The sequence below is a fragment of the Hippoglossus hippoglossus genome, chromosome 9 (genome assembly GCF_009819705.1).
Source record: "Hippoglossus hippoglossus isolate fHipHip1 chromosome 9, fHipHip1.pri, whole genome shotgun sequence".
Taxonomy (NCBI): Eukaryota; Metazoa; Chordata; class Actinopteri; order Pleuronectiformes; family Pleuronectidae; genus Hippoglossus; species Hippoglossus hippoglossus.
Window position 1 is genome coordinate 21,013,042 of NC_047159.1, and position 16,273 is coordinate 21,029,314.

The window sequence follows — 16,273 nt, forward strand, 5'->3', positions numbered from 1 at the left end:
CTTTTTCCTTTTTCCAAATACAAAAATGTGTCAGCAAGAAATTGAGTATGTTTATTTCTCATTATGTTTAACATTTGATTTTGATACTCTCCTGTCTGTTACTTAATATGAAGCGACTGAAACTACATGTTGGTTAGCCTACTTAGCACACAGACAGGAAAAAGGCAGAAACCGATGGGCTCTGTCCCATGATATCAAAATTATTATTATGCCCTTTTAATACTCACACATGTATATAATATATTTCTTATTTTTATTATAACTATGCTTTCCTTCAAGCTCCGAAATAAAAATTAGTAATAGGGAACATAACACCACCCTAATAAGCCAATGTATTATCAAGTATCCCCAGCAATCACTGTTTCCCTGTAGTTCATAAGGTGCCTTTATCAGCTTGGTGCTCAGTGTCTTTTTGAGGGAAACCCACTGAAACCCCTAAGGAGGCTGTAACCAGGCAACTGAGGCCGTCCGTGATCTACCTCTTTTCTTCTGATCCAAAAAAATGGGAGGTCAGACACAAAGGCCGGGAAGTGAATTGTTAGGACAGGATCGATCTATCTATCTATCTATCTATCTATCTATCTATCTATCTATCTATCTATCTATCTATCTATCTATCTATCTATCTAATCTAGTAAACAACTGATATTTCTATACTCTTATATATTTATATTTTAGACTGATTTGTCATGAATTTGTTCTGAAAGATTTTGTGTGTGTATGACTCATTAAATGAGCTGTTATGTTATCATGCTGTTGTGATTTCCAAACCAATAAAGAGGTAAAACCAGGAAATACTGGCTGAAATGCTTCCTGATAGACCCGACGACAGGAAGCACTGGAACCATTAGGGCAATCGAATAGAAAGAGAAGACAACAGGAAAATTATGGCCGCCGCTGATCCATGTGTTTGACCCCTTTGCATGAGTTGATTCTGTGTGTCCTGTCTGGTTTAGCGCTGTGTGTATTATCATGATTAGGATTCCAGAGTCAGACTTTACCTTTGACCTTTTCATATGCCAAAGCAGCGGCATTAGATCCCTGTCACAAGGGATCATAGGTGTACACGGCAAATTACTTCAAATCTGACATCACCGCATACAAGGGTTTTTCTTCGGAAAAATCATTTTGTAACATATCTCTATTATGTCACCTCATATTATGTCCTCAGGCTCAGTATGGATCCTGCAGATTCCCATATACTGTAGAGCCTACATGTGGTGAATACTGCAGCCTCCTGATCTTTACAAGAATTGGTTAGGGAGATAGATTCACACAAAAGGGGGCAAAGACTTTCTTCTACAAAGCAGCAGCTGTAAGAAAGCTGTTATTAATATGGGAACAAGGCAAGCGGGATGAATTATGCCCGACTCTCACACTTGTAAGGCAGGCAAAAATATGTGACTGAGGAGAATTTAAGAGCTCCAAACAACAGCTTGAGGAAATCTCTGGCAAACTATGCAGTCCATGGTGTTCCTGTGATCTGCGGAGATTGCTTGTATGAGAATCTCTCTGAATTAAAATGCCGAGAGCCAAGATGTTCATTTTTTTTAAACTGCTCCACTGGCGAGGAGAGTCCAGCCCCACAGAGTCATTATGTGTTTGTCTCCAGCTGAGCTTCATTATAAGGAACATTAATGTGCCCACAGCCCCTTCACAGCTACTTTGGGAAACATCATACAACGGCATCATTTGAGTTCCACTCATCGTCAAGTGTCACCGGAGTCCCTGTGCACCTCTTGGCATCTCGGGTTCTTTATCCCTTACAAAATAGACACTCGGACTTCATTCAGTGGTGTTTTTAAAAGGAGAGACAGGTGAGAGGACTGATGGAGAGGTGAGGGGATTGACAGCTGGTAAAGGTTAGATGGGGCCAAAGCAGCAGAAGCACAAACAGTCCATTATACTGGCAAGGACCTCTGAGAGCTCTGCTGCCTCCGGGAAAAACAGTTTGGAGGATTATCTGAGACGTTGTCAGAGTCTAAAATTGCAACATCCTACACTTGACCTCTTGCGACACCATTAAAACTAAAAGGCCCTCAGGAAGCAGATTCCTTACCTCTTCTCCCTTCCGAATCGGTGACATGCTTCTTATTTCAGACGGATAAAAGTGAAACTGTTAACATGCGTTCCCTCAGCATGAATATTTATCACAGGCCCAATTGATCTCTCACAAGGTTTCCCCCCCCCTCCCCTTCCCGTGCATTTAAGCCAACAAACACAACACTGATTTATTCAACACGAACGCATCTAAAATGTGTTGTTATCTCAGACTTCCCCCTGAATAATGCACAAACAGGCAGCACACTGAATTTGACCTCAGACACATACAAAAAAAAACTTTAGTGGTGTTTTTTTTAATGTACATTCAATACTAAACAGAGCCATGTCATGCAAGTGTGGATCAGCATCGAGGCTGTTTAATCTCATGGGCTGTGAAATTCCACAGTGTTTCCGACTGTGGACAACTCGTCTCTGTGTAACATTGTGTCTTTAATTGGATACTTGGGACCAATCGGTTTTCTGTAGAAGGATGTGGTGGAACTGACATATAAGGTGTCAACAAAAATCAATTTTGGCTTAACACACACTGAGAAAGCCAGATGGACCTGAAGAAAAGAAAAAAAAAGGAAAACAAAATGCAATACAACAAATTAAAGAACAAATAGTCTAAATTATGATTAATCAAAACTAAATATTACAACATAGACATTATCATTAAAAAACAATAAGGAATGTTTTAATTCAGTTCAGCACCACAAAGAGAAGTGACCAATAACAGGTTTCCTAGGAGATATCTGCTACGCTACACGGTGCTCTTTATTGCCAACCACATCGATTAACTATAAATTGTCACATCTTTTACAGGCCATACATGTATTTAGTAACGTTATATACAGCAGAAGACAAGGTCCCTTACTGCCATTTTATTCTGTTTTATGGCCCTTCATATATAAGGTTGCTGTATAGAACAAATCATCCTACACACGTAGTACAGCAGAACACAGACCTTGGCAGACAGCAGAGATGCTAACCATAGCTCTTGCCAAGGCTGTTTGAGAAAGATTATTACACAGTTTGCTGGGATTTCAGGTAATAAGAAATGCATTAAAGTGATGCGAGTAAATCGGGCTAAATGAACCCCTGGAGCCACATTTAGCGCGCTAATGTCTTCTCCTTCTGTTCTGCTACTGTGTCGATGATCTCTAACACAACACAGTTCACAACCCCTTGATATTGTCATTAATACTATTAACATAAAACAGAAATACAACCCTAAACCCTTTGTCTTTTTAACCCTCCAGTGGCTCCACTGTTCATGTTTACAACTATACAGACTACAGCTGCAAAAGTGCTCATGTAAATTGTCTGCAGTCGCTCAACAATACATAAACTTGTCCAACCTTTGTACCTTCATTTTGATATCTACTTCCTCTCACTGATTTGTGGGCACTGTGCCATGTTGTTAAAGTGTCGTCAGTCCACTCCCTCTGGACTGCTATTGTGAGGTTTATAACTTTGTAAATGTCAACCTCGCTTTTGCACGCAACGAAGCAAGCGAAGCTCCAAAGGATGACACAATGAGGGCTGGAGAGGCCACAGTAGTTTCTTTGTCTTTTACTGAAAAGGCTTGTAATTAAGAATTGATGCTGATGGATCCATTGCTCAAGATAGACCCCTTGGTGACCTCTGTGCTGACAGTGGAGAGCGGGACGCTCTCGTACCTCTCCGCCACCCCCCAGCAGCGACAGTGCAACAGAGTGGATTTGAGGTGTTTCTGGAAATTGCTGTTGAGGAAACCGTAGATGATGGGGTTGATGCAGGTGGAGGCCATGGCTGTGAGGTGGCAGAACGAGAAGATGACGTCGTGGCTACAGGACGGGATGGCCTCATGGTTCCAGTCGAACATGGTGTTGAAGATGTTGAGAGGGAGCCAGGAGACGGTGAAGGCCACCACTATGGAGATTAACATGGCGTTGATCCTTGTGGAGCCCTTGTTTTTCTTTTGAGTGGTGTTCCTGCCGCGCTCCACCATGTCCTTCCTCCTCCTCAGGCGCAGGTAGACGTGCAGGTAGCAGACCATGATGAGGATGAGCGGGAGGAAGTACTGGAAAACGAGCAGGGAGGTGGTGTAAGCTCTGCGTTCTTCGAGTGACGGCCACCGCTCCATACAAACGAGTTGATCGCCAACTAGGAAGGGGACGCTCAGGTTCTGGAAAGGCAGGGCAAGTACGCTGTATGAGAGGAAAGGCACGGAGATAAGGCATGCCACAATCCAGGTGACAGCCACGGCCAGGTAGGACTGGCTCACCACAGGCTTCCATCCAGTCGGGTGGACAATGAGCTGGTAGCGCTCCATGGCGATAAGGACGAGAGAAAAGATGGAGACAGTGACTGATATGCACTGGATGAAGGGCGTGAGCTTGCAGAGAGTGTCTCCCAGGATCCAGTGGTCCATCAGAGTGTAGATAATGGTGACCGGCAGGCAGAAAATGCACATGAGGATGTCAGAACAAGACAGGTTGACGATGAAGATGTTGGTCACGTTGCGCATCTCCTTGTATCGAGTGATGACAAACACCAGGCACGAGTTCCCGATGAGACCTACTGCCAATACTGTGCTGTAAGCTACAATGAGGAACGTGGTGCCGCTCACTGAGAGTGAACAGTCCTCGCCGAAATCCCACGGTATCTCTTTCCACAAGGCTTGGTTGTGATTGGTGCTGTGCTGCAGCTCCATGATGCTTCTCCTTCCTCACTTCAAACACTGGAAACTAATTCAACTAATTTGTTTTGTCAAACCTGCAATAATTGCTTCGTAAATTGTATTAGCTTTTTTTTTTCAGCTTTGCCTCATCCTTAATCTTGGGACGTCTTAACAGCCATCTTCATTTTCTGCCTGCGAAAAGAAGAACAGAAAATTAGTAACCTTTAACATTTTTTCAGCCAGGATAAGTTTCTTTTTAATGTTATAAACCCTTGGGATGGGTTATCAGTCAAATTGAAATGTAGCCCATTTAGAAATTGACCCTCATTCATTTCATCATTAGACTGTAGCTTTTTTTGAATGAGGATGTGTGGCTGACAGTGATTCTCTGGCCGAAGGAGAGGATTTTATGTGTGTTATATTTATACGGGTTAGGGTTAGTCTTTTGGGGACTGATATGTATTCACTGGTCAAATTTCACCTTTTGTATTTGTCAGCAGTGGTTTCACTATTACACAGACAATTAATGTCAGTATCATGAGGCTGTTGACAGAACGCAGAGTTTCTATCTCCTGGAGTACAGGCTATAAGAATAAATGATGCACTGATGGCGTATCATCAAGAAACAGCACAGACTGTGTGGGAATCACTATAATGACATGCTGATTGAAATTTCCATCACAATAATGGTGATAATGGCTTTGTCTTTCAGAGACGTTGTTGTTCCCTCTCAATGTTTTCTTCTCTTACAGAAGGAATTAATGCTGTCCACAAAGGAACTCCACCTCTCGTTTAGACTGAAGCACATGTTGTCCCTACAGTTCCTAACAGACTAATGTTCCGGAAGAAAGGTTATTATTACATCAAGGCCAATCTGATCAGTGTCTGTAAGTGATCATACCCTCACATATATGTATATATATTTGTTTGTGTGTGTGTGTGTGTGTGTGTGTGTGTGTGTGTGTGTGTGTGTGTGTGTGTGTGTGTGTGTGTGTGTGTGTGTGTGTGTGTGTGTGTGTGTGTGTGTGTGTGTGTATGTGTGTGTGTATGTGTGTGTGTGTGTGTGAATACGCAGCAGTGAAATCAGATGAACCAAGATGTTTTGTCCATGGCTAAACTGGTAGAAATGAGTTTTGTAACACAGCTACACAACAGAAGGAAATCTAAAGATTAACAATGACAGATGCTGACAGGCAGGACATCAGCTGCTTGTGGCTGTGTCTGTTATGAGCAGTAATGTCATTATAATGTGCTGTTTCATCTGCACTGATTACAACCAAAGACAGCATTTTAATAACCAAAGTACACACTTGTACATGCGGGAGCTAATGCCACTTGAATTCCTCCGTGGTTCTTCAGGATAATGAATCCCCTCCTGGGTGTCAGCCTGACTATAAGTGAATTTCTGGATGTGTGGTCTGCAAATCGTGGCCATGCTGCAGCCTGGATGCTGATTATTACTGTGGTAGAAATTGGAAACTCAAAGTGATGCATGCTTTGTGTTGAGGGAAGTTCATATGAAGGAACAAAGAAAATAACAAAGGACAAAATTAATGTTTAACACAAGACTTATTATAAATTACTAGCTGCAGATTACTCATAAAGTAATTAACCTTTAAATACAAATAAGCCCTAAGAGGGAAATTGTGATTTGTGAATATGGGCTCCAAATAAAATGTTATTGATTGATAGACAATCAAAGCGCATTTGTCTCAAAATAGAGATGTATGTAAATTATACCCAAGATCTCCGCTGTGTTCAGTCACCTGCACAAAATCCCACTGATAAATAGCCACCAGTCCGGAATTTCTCATGCCAAATAAAACAGTTAAACATCGGGCACCGTCAGAATGAAAACCCCATATGGATGGAAAGCGTGGAGCGGTTCCTGCGAGTGGATCCTACACTCTGTCCCTGCAGCTGATCCTCTGTGTGCGCTCTGAGGTGGACCCTCAGCTCTGGACAGGTGGAGGAGACTCCCCGGTCCTCCAGTGTGCCACCGTGTGTGTGTGTGTGATCACTGCTGTCCTGTCCTGGGGGGCAGTGACGACCCATCACTAAATTCCCTCCCAAAGACCTGCCGGGTGTCCCTGCACTGAACCAGAGCTGCTTTACACTTGGAGCGCGTCAGATGTTAGATCAGTAAAGTGAGAAGGATTCTCATCTCATCATTACAGCTCATAGACAGACTGACACCTCAGGGGATTCACAACACCAGTGTGCGTAATGAGGATGTTAAAACTCACCAAACGCACATTACACGATCGATTTTTCTTAAAACAGACTTCAGATCTTCCATCTGTCAATAATGATAATACAAAATCCCCACAACAAAATCTACAATAAACATCTTGCTCTCAGTTTACCCTGCACAGAAAGAGTTCCAACACCAAAAGCCACATTGAAATCAGCCGTGTAATTTCTCGGAGGGTCTTACCGAGGTCTTGTCTCCTCCGGGACTCGGCGCTCTGCTTCGCATCCAGTGAGACACGCAGAGTTTTGGGTCGAGCGGGAGACAGGAGGCGTCCTGTCAGGATCACTGATAGCAGCTCAGATACCGTTCTTAAAGCGACCTTACTCCACACAGCGCTGCGCACAGGCGGGGATGTGATGTGCTTGCGAACGCGTTACATAAGATATCCTCTGTGGCACGCACGCACGCGCACACAGAGGGGGCCGATGGGGGGAACTTGAGAGATTTTCAAATTTTGCACACTTGGTCTGCTTTCACCCACGTGAAGGACAGAAATGGGGTGAGAGACATCACATGCGTTGTTGTCGCGCACATGCAGGGGCCGAGGCTACGCGTAATGACGCAGGTGCACTGTAATATAAAACTGATATTATATTATGAGTGTTATTGAAGTGCAATGCTCCAAATTCCTATAGGACTTTGTGTAAATTGTGCATGCTCAGTATGAACCCTGTGGATATACATTACACATGTGTTTTCTCTCCACAGTATAGAGTGCCCCGTGGATGTGGACACTGTGGACAGGGCACAGTGAAGTTTTCACATCCTGTCAGGATCTGTGGACAGGCTGTGAGGCTCTTGAATGAATAGTGTGATTGTTGCTGTACACACACACACACACACATAATGTCGATTACAGAGCACTGTCATGTGTTCCTATTCCACTGTAATGGCTGTATTTGGCCAACAAAAACATGTCGCATATACAAATTATATAACCTAAATCATTTTCTCTGCCAGCATGACCCTATAGATATTGATGGATACTCAATGAAATGTCAGGGTTGTCATGCACGACCACACGCTACTGATGAACTTTGTCTTACATGTCAGATTCAATAATGTACTGCACCCAGGTCCCACGTTCTCTACTTCTGCAGTAATGCACAACATCATCACGATTGATCCCTCTGCAGTTAACACCCTGGAACTATTTTAAACCCATCCTTTGCACCTTCTCTCGCTTGTGCAACAGATTGTTAAATGCTTCTTCACACCGTCCCCCCACACACTCCTGTTTCGAGTGAGGCCGTTTCAGGGAGCAGTAATAGCTGTTTGTCTGAGAGAGGCAGAACGTTGAAATGATTTGCCACCATCAACAACAGCTCTGTGGGTGTGTACCCGACACTGTGACTCGGGGCTCATGTCACTCAAGACAAATGATTTATATGCACATATTTTTTTCAGAGAAGAGCGGCAAAGCTGAAGAAGTTGGGAGGAACTGTGCTGCAGGACTTGATGTTGTTTTGCCACTAATATGGAACTACTCAACTGATTGAAACTCGCAATGGCTGTTGTACTTCTCTTGTGCAATCTCCACTTCTGTCAGTCACATCTGGATTTTCCTTGCAGTTGACAGAAGGGGAGAGGGGAACATTTCTTTGAGTTAGTCTTAAACGTCTGCACAACTGCGTAGCACTATTGCGACATGAAATTGTTTTTTTTGACAGCGCGTCCACCACTGCCATATGATTGATAAGGGAAAAAGTTGATGGGCTGGCGGAAAGTTCAGCACAGTGACGTGTGGCCAGAGAAGCTTGTGCAATCTGGAGAGGAAGAAAACCTCCACCTAATGGAAAAAGGAAAACGGTTTTCTGTCACAGCACACGTGTTTAAACGCACAGACAGCAGATTAGTTTTGTTCCATCACAGGTGATAAGGTAGAACAAGAACAGATAGCATGTTCCAAACATTTCTGAAACATTATCTCGCTGTCACATGAAATATGTGATTTCTCTTTGATGACTTCTTTTATTCAACACACTCTACCAACTGTTTAGACTGCTGCCCTGTGTCCCTTTCTGAAATGCATAACGCAACTGGATTCACATATAAGACCATATTTGGATTCAGAGACTGACTCATTAATACATAAGACATTGTACAGCTGGTTCTTGTGGGAACATTTTTAATAATTTTATGTATCACTGCCTGGGTAAATAATGATAATAATCATGGCCCATTAATAATGAATTGTTTTCCTGCTGTAGCTCCCCATATCCATGCATGGGGAGCAATTGTTTTTGTGTATTTTTAATGTTTAACAGTGGGGCTTCAAAATAGATTTTAAAAGCAGCCAGCCAGAACATAGCAAGACATGGTGGTCAAAAAGAGACGAGCCGGATGGGAAAGAAAGAAAGAAAGAAAGAAAGAAAGAAAGAAAGAAAGAAAGAAAGAAAGAAAGAAAGAAAGAAAGAAATATGTACAACACACAAGGTAACCACTGCAGTATGATATGTATATGTATCACAATATAGTATCTTATGATAACAAGAGGATATCTATCTTTTGTGCACCCCAGTTATTAGTCATATATAGATCCATGTCACAGATAAAAACATAGCAATTCTCAGGGAATAAGAATATTTCTATGATGACTGGTTTCATATATATTATAGTGAATAATAGAAAGGGGTCCGAACTTTGAAATAAAATTTTGTTAACATCCAACATTAATGGTTTGGGAAATTATGGCAAAATCATCAGTGGACCTGATTTGAGGGTTTATCGTCCATAAAGGGAATGTGTTCTAAAGTGAATTGTCTGAACCTGTAAGAAGACAAAATGAAAATACAAATTAATAATGTTAAATAAGTAAAAAGACCAACACCACTCTCCTGTTCAACATCTAAATTGCTTTCCAAAAACTTGAAGGTCTTCTTGCTCTTGCTCTGTAGTTGGTGTGTTTGCCTACTCTTCTTGACTATAGGAGTTCCTGGGTGATGGTTATGCAACGAAGGATAAGATATGTCTTACAGTAAAATCTTTTTTTTAAATATGAGCATCCAAGTCCCAGAAGAATTATGTAACAATAATTAATGCAAATAGGACAGGAAAATATTATTTTCTGAGTTACTAACAGTGAGTAGTGGGGAAAAATGGGTGGAAGCAATGAATAATAGAGATACATTATTCATAGATCATGATGATATACTGTATGTATTGATGGTGACAGTGCTGGAAATTATAATACAGGGCACCACAGTTGTATGTATAATTCACATGTTAGTGTAAAAGAGGTGTCAGTGTTTCCTATTCCCTGCTCATTTTTAGTGTGGTTGTTAAAGATTTACTGCTGCCAACACGACACCATAATGCCACATGGATGTTATTCCTTGCCACTGCATACATGTATTCATATATGTGCAGATTGTATAGGGCCGAAAAAACACAAGCGTTGCACTAATCAATCAAAATCTGCACACATTGTTCTGCAGTTGCAGCTCCTGTGCCGGAGGAGGTGGTGCATTCTGAGCCTAGGTGACAATTACCATCTTTTAAAACATGGGAATGTATGTGGAAATATACTGTATGCATGATTTATGAATTCCTCATTAATGATATTCTGTTACAATAATGGCATGATGACATGTAATGGTCTTTTTTCAAAGACAGAGACGAAGAAACAAGAATAGTATTCAGAAGGGCACACGTGTCCACCAAGCTGCACTGAGTTACACTCACTCATTTATATCATTCCCCAACATGTGCCAGTTTTTTTTCATCAAGATCCATGAATTATTCCAAAACAGTGAAAATGTAGAAAAACTTTATCTTGCAATATTAAAGAAAAACAATCCTTGATCTGCCCCCTGATCCGGATCTGAACCAAACTGAACGAGTTCTCTCCTGACACACACTGTACCACATCCGTGCACCAAGTTAAATCCCCTCTGTAGTTTTTTCGTAATCAAAAAGCTGACAGCCGTCAATATAAAATCTGAATACACCTGAAGTCTGATCCATCTTTTCAACTTTTCCAGTCAACTAAAATCAAACCGTGAACACACGGAAACCGTATTGATCAAGTGGCTCCGTTTTGCCTTCAACTCCTAACTAACCGCAAACCCTAAATCCATACACATTGTGTTCTCAGAGCAACTCATCGAGCGAAGGTCAACCTCCCCTGCAGTATTTCAGCCCCGTACACGAGCCAGGCTGAAGTGATCCTTGACACCGTCACTGCAGCACAGTCTTATAAATCCCAGAGGCTTTAAATAACCCCAGCTAAGAACAAATGCCACAGTGCCTCAGGTAGTCATGGATGACAAACAACCCCCATCAGTTGCACAGATCACATCTGACACGGAGCTCGCCCCGATGCTCCTCTGTCAAAATGGGAGTTTTGGGAGCAGCACATGCTGGAGAGTATTACAGAACAACAGTTTATATAATTGACAGTAACAGTTTTGTTTTTCATTTTCACATGGATGATTTATTTTGATTCTCTGTGAATAGTAAGTGAGTAAATAGTCAGTTGTTATAGTTAAAGAGACTATGATCAAGACCGACTGCAGTTCCCCTCAGTTATATAGAGCTCTTTGGTGTCTTGAAGCCCGTTGTTTTGTTTTGTTGGTCCATATTTTTACTTTATTGAATGACTAGTAAACTAGATGAAGTTAATTCTTTGGTTCATTCCCACCACTCCCATCAACCTCGTTTACTGCCTGCATCAGTAAGCAGATGCAAAAGGATGCTGTGATAAATCCACTGTATACTATAAATACACTACGAGTAAAGTTAGGAAGTAGCAGCTAAAGCATAGTATAGCTAAAGATAGAGCAAGCTATTTCCTTCATTGATGAATATAATCAGTTAATATTCAGAGTTAATATAGGGGTTGGAATCCTCAGGTGGTAAACAAACATTATTGCAAATGGTGCTCCATAACTATAGTAGCCCACAGTGTTTAAAGATGGACGACATGACTACTCTCCAAAAGGGAAATCAAAGTGTCTTAATCGCCACCTGGTGGCTGGCTGCAGTATAGGTCATAAGTCCAGCCTCATCCATGTTAGTGGATGGGACATGGACTAAACTTAAAAGTCAAAGTACACTGCAAATTGGTGTTATTAATGTCATTTTAAGTGGTTATCACATTGATGTTTGTTCAAGTTTACATCTTTCTGATAAGTTTGATTTAAAGTAGTTATTTGATGCTAAAAATATAACGGGGTGAAACGTAATGATTGACAGGTGAGACTGACTTGCATAAGGTCAAGCATGTGAATCGGTGGCACCTTGGAACCGCAGCTCCTTCCCCCAATTGACAGAACCAGGCTGCTTTTCCCCCCCATTTCCCTACTCTTTATGCTAAGCTAAGCTAACCATCTCCAGGCTGTAGCTTTTTTTATATTACAGATGGGAGTCAGTCTTCTCATCTAACATTCCATTAATGCATATTTCCAAAGTGTCAAACTATTTCTGTAAACTTAATTTCTCCACATTCATGTCTAATATGTTTGTTTTTTTAAATGGAAAGTGGGTTCTGTCATCTTGGACCATAAAGTCTGCCAAGCATGAAATGAAACAAGGCTAAAAAAAGCGAATATCAATTTTGCTGCACGCTACTTCAAAATTGCATTTAGTGTAGAGGAATAAACTGATTTGAAGAGAAAAGAGCAAAGAGAAGAGAGAGAAATAGACCAGAGAGGAGCCTGAGATTGGGGTTTATTAAAAACACAACTGCATTAGTGGACCAAAAGGTAGAATCAATCCAGTGTGCATTAGATCTGCTGACCCTCCTCCTTTAATTGGTATAAATGTTCACGTCCTTCCTGCTTTCTAAAGCCACATTCTGCTCGGCTGCAGTCGCATCTGTGTGCAGCACAGACAACAATTCTTACTACCTCACTTTTCCCTCAGAGTTCCTAGGTGTAAGGATTCGATTCAGATCTTTCACTAACATTGTCACAGCCAATCAGACGGTGGATGTCACATACCGAAATAGCGTGCATCCCGATAGCTACACGTGAAAACTGAATTCACAGGCAGCATAATGTGACAGAAGGAGGACAGCAAGTTGCTATCGATCCCCAGAAGCCCTGGTCAATAAATGAGTCCAGATCTAGTGACACGTGGCAGATATGACCAACCATCCACTCAGGTTCTTGGCCACCGCAGCTTTATCCCAATTAAAATTTGATCCACCATCAGCCCCATTCTGCTTGGCCTCATTGCAAGGCCCGAGGTTTCCAGGGTTACTATAGATGGCTGGGTTTCTGCAATCTCACAGAAAATGTGCACTGATCAAGCACAGGCGAACATAAAGTAAAATAATCCTTTCATGTCAATATAAAACTGGAGACAACTCAAGGAAACTGGAGGCTTTATCCATTGCTTTTAATATTCCACCAAACCCCTCCTTGGAGAGCAGCTGTCAAAGCACTGTCCAGCCGAGCTATTCAGAGCTATCAAGTCTCTGCTTGCTGTCTTGTATAATACTTTCCACTGGGAAATGTCGGTTTCCTACCATGTCTGGGCCATGTGGAAAAAAGACATGATGAGCCACATTTTAGTTTGTGTAAACCTGCACACTATTTATGTCAGTGATTTTATTTTTCTTATTTCATTATATTGTTTAGATTTTTTGATTTCCTATATATTTTGTATAGTGTGTAATCTATCAATCTATCAATCTATCAATCTATCTATCTATCTATCTATCTATCTATCTATCTGAACGAACAATGACAAACAAGCATGTCGGAACAGCTGATAAACCTTTCTATCCTGTGGAGAGGCACATACTGTTGGGAGGCCTAAACATTTAAGCAAGACTGGTTTGTTGTTTTTAAAGTCCCCAGTGAGCAGGAGGAAATCTCCCAGCCTCTTTTCAAACAGGACTCTGACCTCTGAGAAGAAAGAGGGGGAGTCGAAAAGGACACCACTTTGGCTGTCTTGCGAGTTGCCATTGTAATCAAATAATAAATGTCAAAACTTTGCCATGTAATTTTTATTTTTATTATTTTTAAATATGGACTAAATATCACATTGTTTCAAACGATCATCCGGTGGAGTGCCATTCCAGCTTCATTCAGAATCCCAACAAAATATACAGATCCTTTCCAAATCCTGTGGCCGTGCAAATGACCCTCCAATGCTTTTCATTTGAGAATAACGAGTGGCAGCCACCCTCAGATGGTTGGCAGGCTCTGTCAACAGCAGCGCTGGTCATTGTGTTAGAGGATTTTTGTACAGAGGAAAATTGATTGCTCGCTACACAATCATCGAGCAGCCACAGCAAAATTGCACCTGTCAGGGCCGCACCTCACTTTTCTAACATCCATTCAACTTATGAATCACAGAGCAGGGAGAGGCTGGGAAGGCTGTTCAAATCTCAGCTCCTATATGTCAAGCACAGCCAAGTATACTGTTGTTCTTTCATGTTGCTTTTTTGCCATATTCTTTGCAGTGAAATCTCCAATGGCAGTTGGCATGGAAACCACCTAGGGTACGAGAAGAGTGAATGGCACCACTGGAGCTCTGCTGTCCCAAACTAATCAGTTGTATTGTCCTCTGTTCTGCCAATTTCTTCTCTTATCAGATCTTGGATACGGGGCCCATGCTGTGAAACCTGGCTGGTACGTTCACTATATTTTCCAGGATGCACTGCATTATTCCTTGTCAGAGCCCATTGTACCCACAGCCATACACACACTACTAATACACTCCTCATCATTGGATCGCCAGTAATGGCACCATTAGATGGTCTACTTCAGTAATCATCTGAATGAAGGTTAAGGGTCTTACACTTGCAGAATTTGTGTAGCAGGCAAGCTTTTTAAAGCTCAAGGTCGTTGGCTTTTTTGTGTCTTGGTGACTGTTGCAGCCAACATCGCTTTTTAATCCCCACTGCCTGTAGCACAGACTGACAGTTAATTCTGTAAATGCAGCCCACTTTGTTTTCGCTGGTTTTTGTCATTTGTTCCCCTGTGCTGCTGGAGAGCCTTTCACCTGATGAGAGGAGACAGTTCGATGCTAATGTCCTGGAATGCTCCAGCCTCACTAATAGCAAAACCAAGCTCTCTGTGATCTCCAGGGAGGTTCAACAGAAAAATCACGCTTTCAGTCTTTCACACTGACGGACAAACAACGTGGACACTAACACAGTCCCATCAACCACACAGGTTATTGTACCTGTGATTATGGCACCTTCATTAGCAAGTGATGTGTGATTTAAAGAGTGAACTGCAAATGGCTCTGTGATATTCACTGTTGTTAGGAAATAAAAGCACATTAGCAGAGTAATTGAAGAATCTAACTGTCAAAGTCAGTTATCGAGATTTATCTTTCTATTAAAATAAAAATGAATTATCCATGAGCACCTTTATTGTCTGTGACAGATGGGTAATATATATGGGTTATGGCTGTTACCACTGTAACACTGCCATAATATTCCTGACAGTAAAATACTAATAATCTGTATGTGATTTTCTAAATTGAAAAATGTATAATTTGGTTGGAAAATGTCATACAATAGTGAAAAGCCAAAGGTTCTCATGAAAAATGTCTTGTTTTGTATGACCAATTGATAATCTGTTTACAGTGGCATGAGAAAATGTAATGTCTGTAATTTTGGCTTTAAAAATTACATTAGCAGCTCATCAAATTTGATTTCTTTCCGATTGACTGATCAATTAATCAAGCAACAGTTTCAGTAATTTATTTGTAGCTGAGCTGGATATAGTGAAAATTAATTTCAGTGGATTTATAGTATGTGCAATGTGTAGAGGAATAAACTGATTTGAAGAGAAAAGAGCAAAGAGAAGAACAACTTAAAAAATCACTTCAAATGGTTACACACAAATTCATTTAAGTAAGCAACTGTGTTGATATAAAAAACGTAATTAATTTGTGTGTCACCAACTTAACTATTCTTTTTTGTAAACTATTCTCCTTTTCAGGACGCTGCACTATAGCTCCATCACTGGCAGGAATTATTGTATTCATTAGCCAGAAAGCAAAACGAAAAAGTCATGACTTTGTCTTTTAAAAAAACATCATATCTGCACCCAAGACAAAAAGCCAGAGGAGCTCTTCCCTTCAATCCTCCCTGTGCTCTCCTCTGCGACGTATATTAGACTAGAGAATAAATCAAGTGATGGATCATTCCAGCAGTGTTTGTGCAAGTGGGGAAAAAATCTCTCCTCTTCATGTTAGGAAATTATATATGCAAATGGAAAAAGAGCCTCAGCAGAAGATGAATGAGACTATAAAACCTGAGAAATATGGAAGCTTTAGTTTGATAATAAAAAAGGAGTATCATGATTCCCTGGCATAAGAAAATATATCTGGCAGCTCAGACAGTT

At 41.2% G+C, this 16,273-nt stretch overlaps 1 protein-coding gene across 1 annotated transcript; it reads right to left on the minus strand.

The window, feature by feature from the left end:
- Positions 1-2,312: 2,312 nt before the first annotated feature.
- npy8br (neuropeptide Y receptor Y8b) lies at positions 2,313-7,324 on the minus strand. The gene is made up of 2 exons (XM_034596547.1): positions 7,146-7,324; positions 2,313-4,900 (listed from the first exon to the last, which is right to left on the minus strand). Exon 2 carries the CDS (start codon positions 4,739-4,741, stop codon positions 3,638-3,640), a length of 1,104 nt encoding a protein of 367 aa, XP_034452438.1. The 5' UTR covers positions 4,742-4,900; positions 7,146-7,324; the 3' UTR covers positions 2,313-3,637.
- Positions 7,325-16,273: the final 8,949 nt, after the last annotated feature.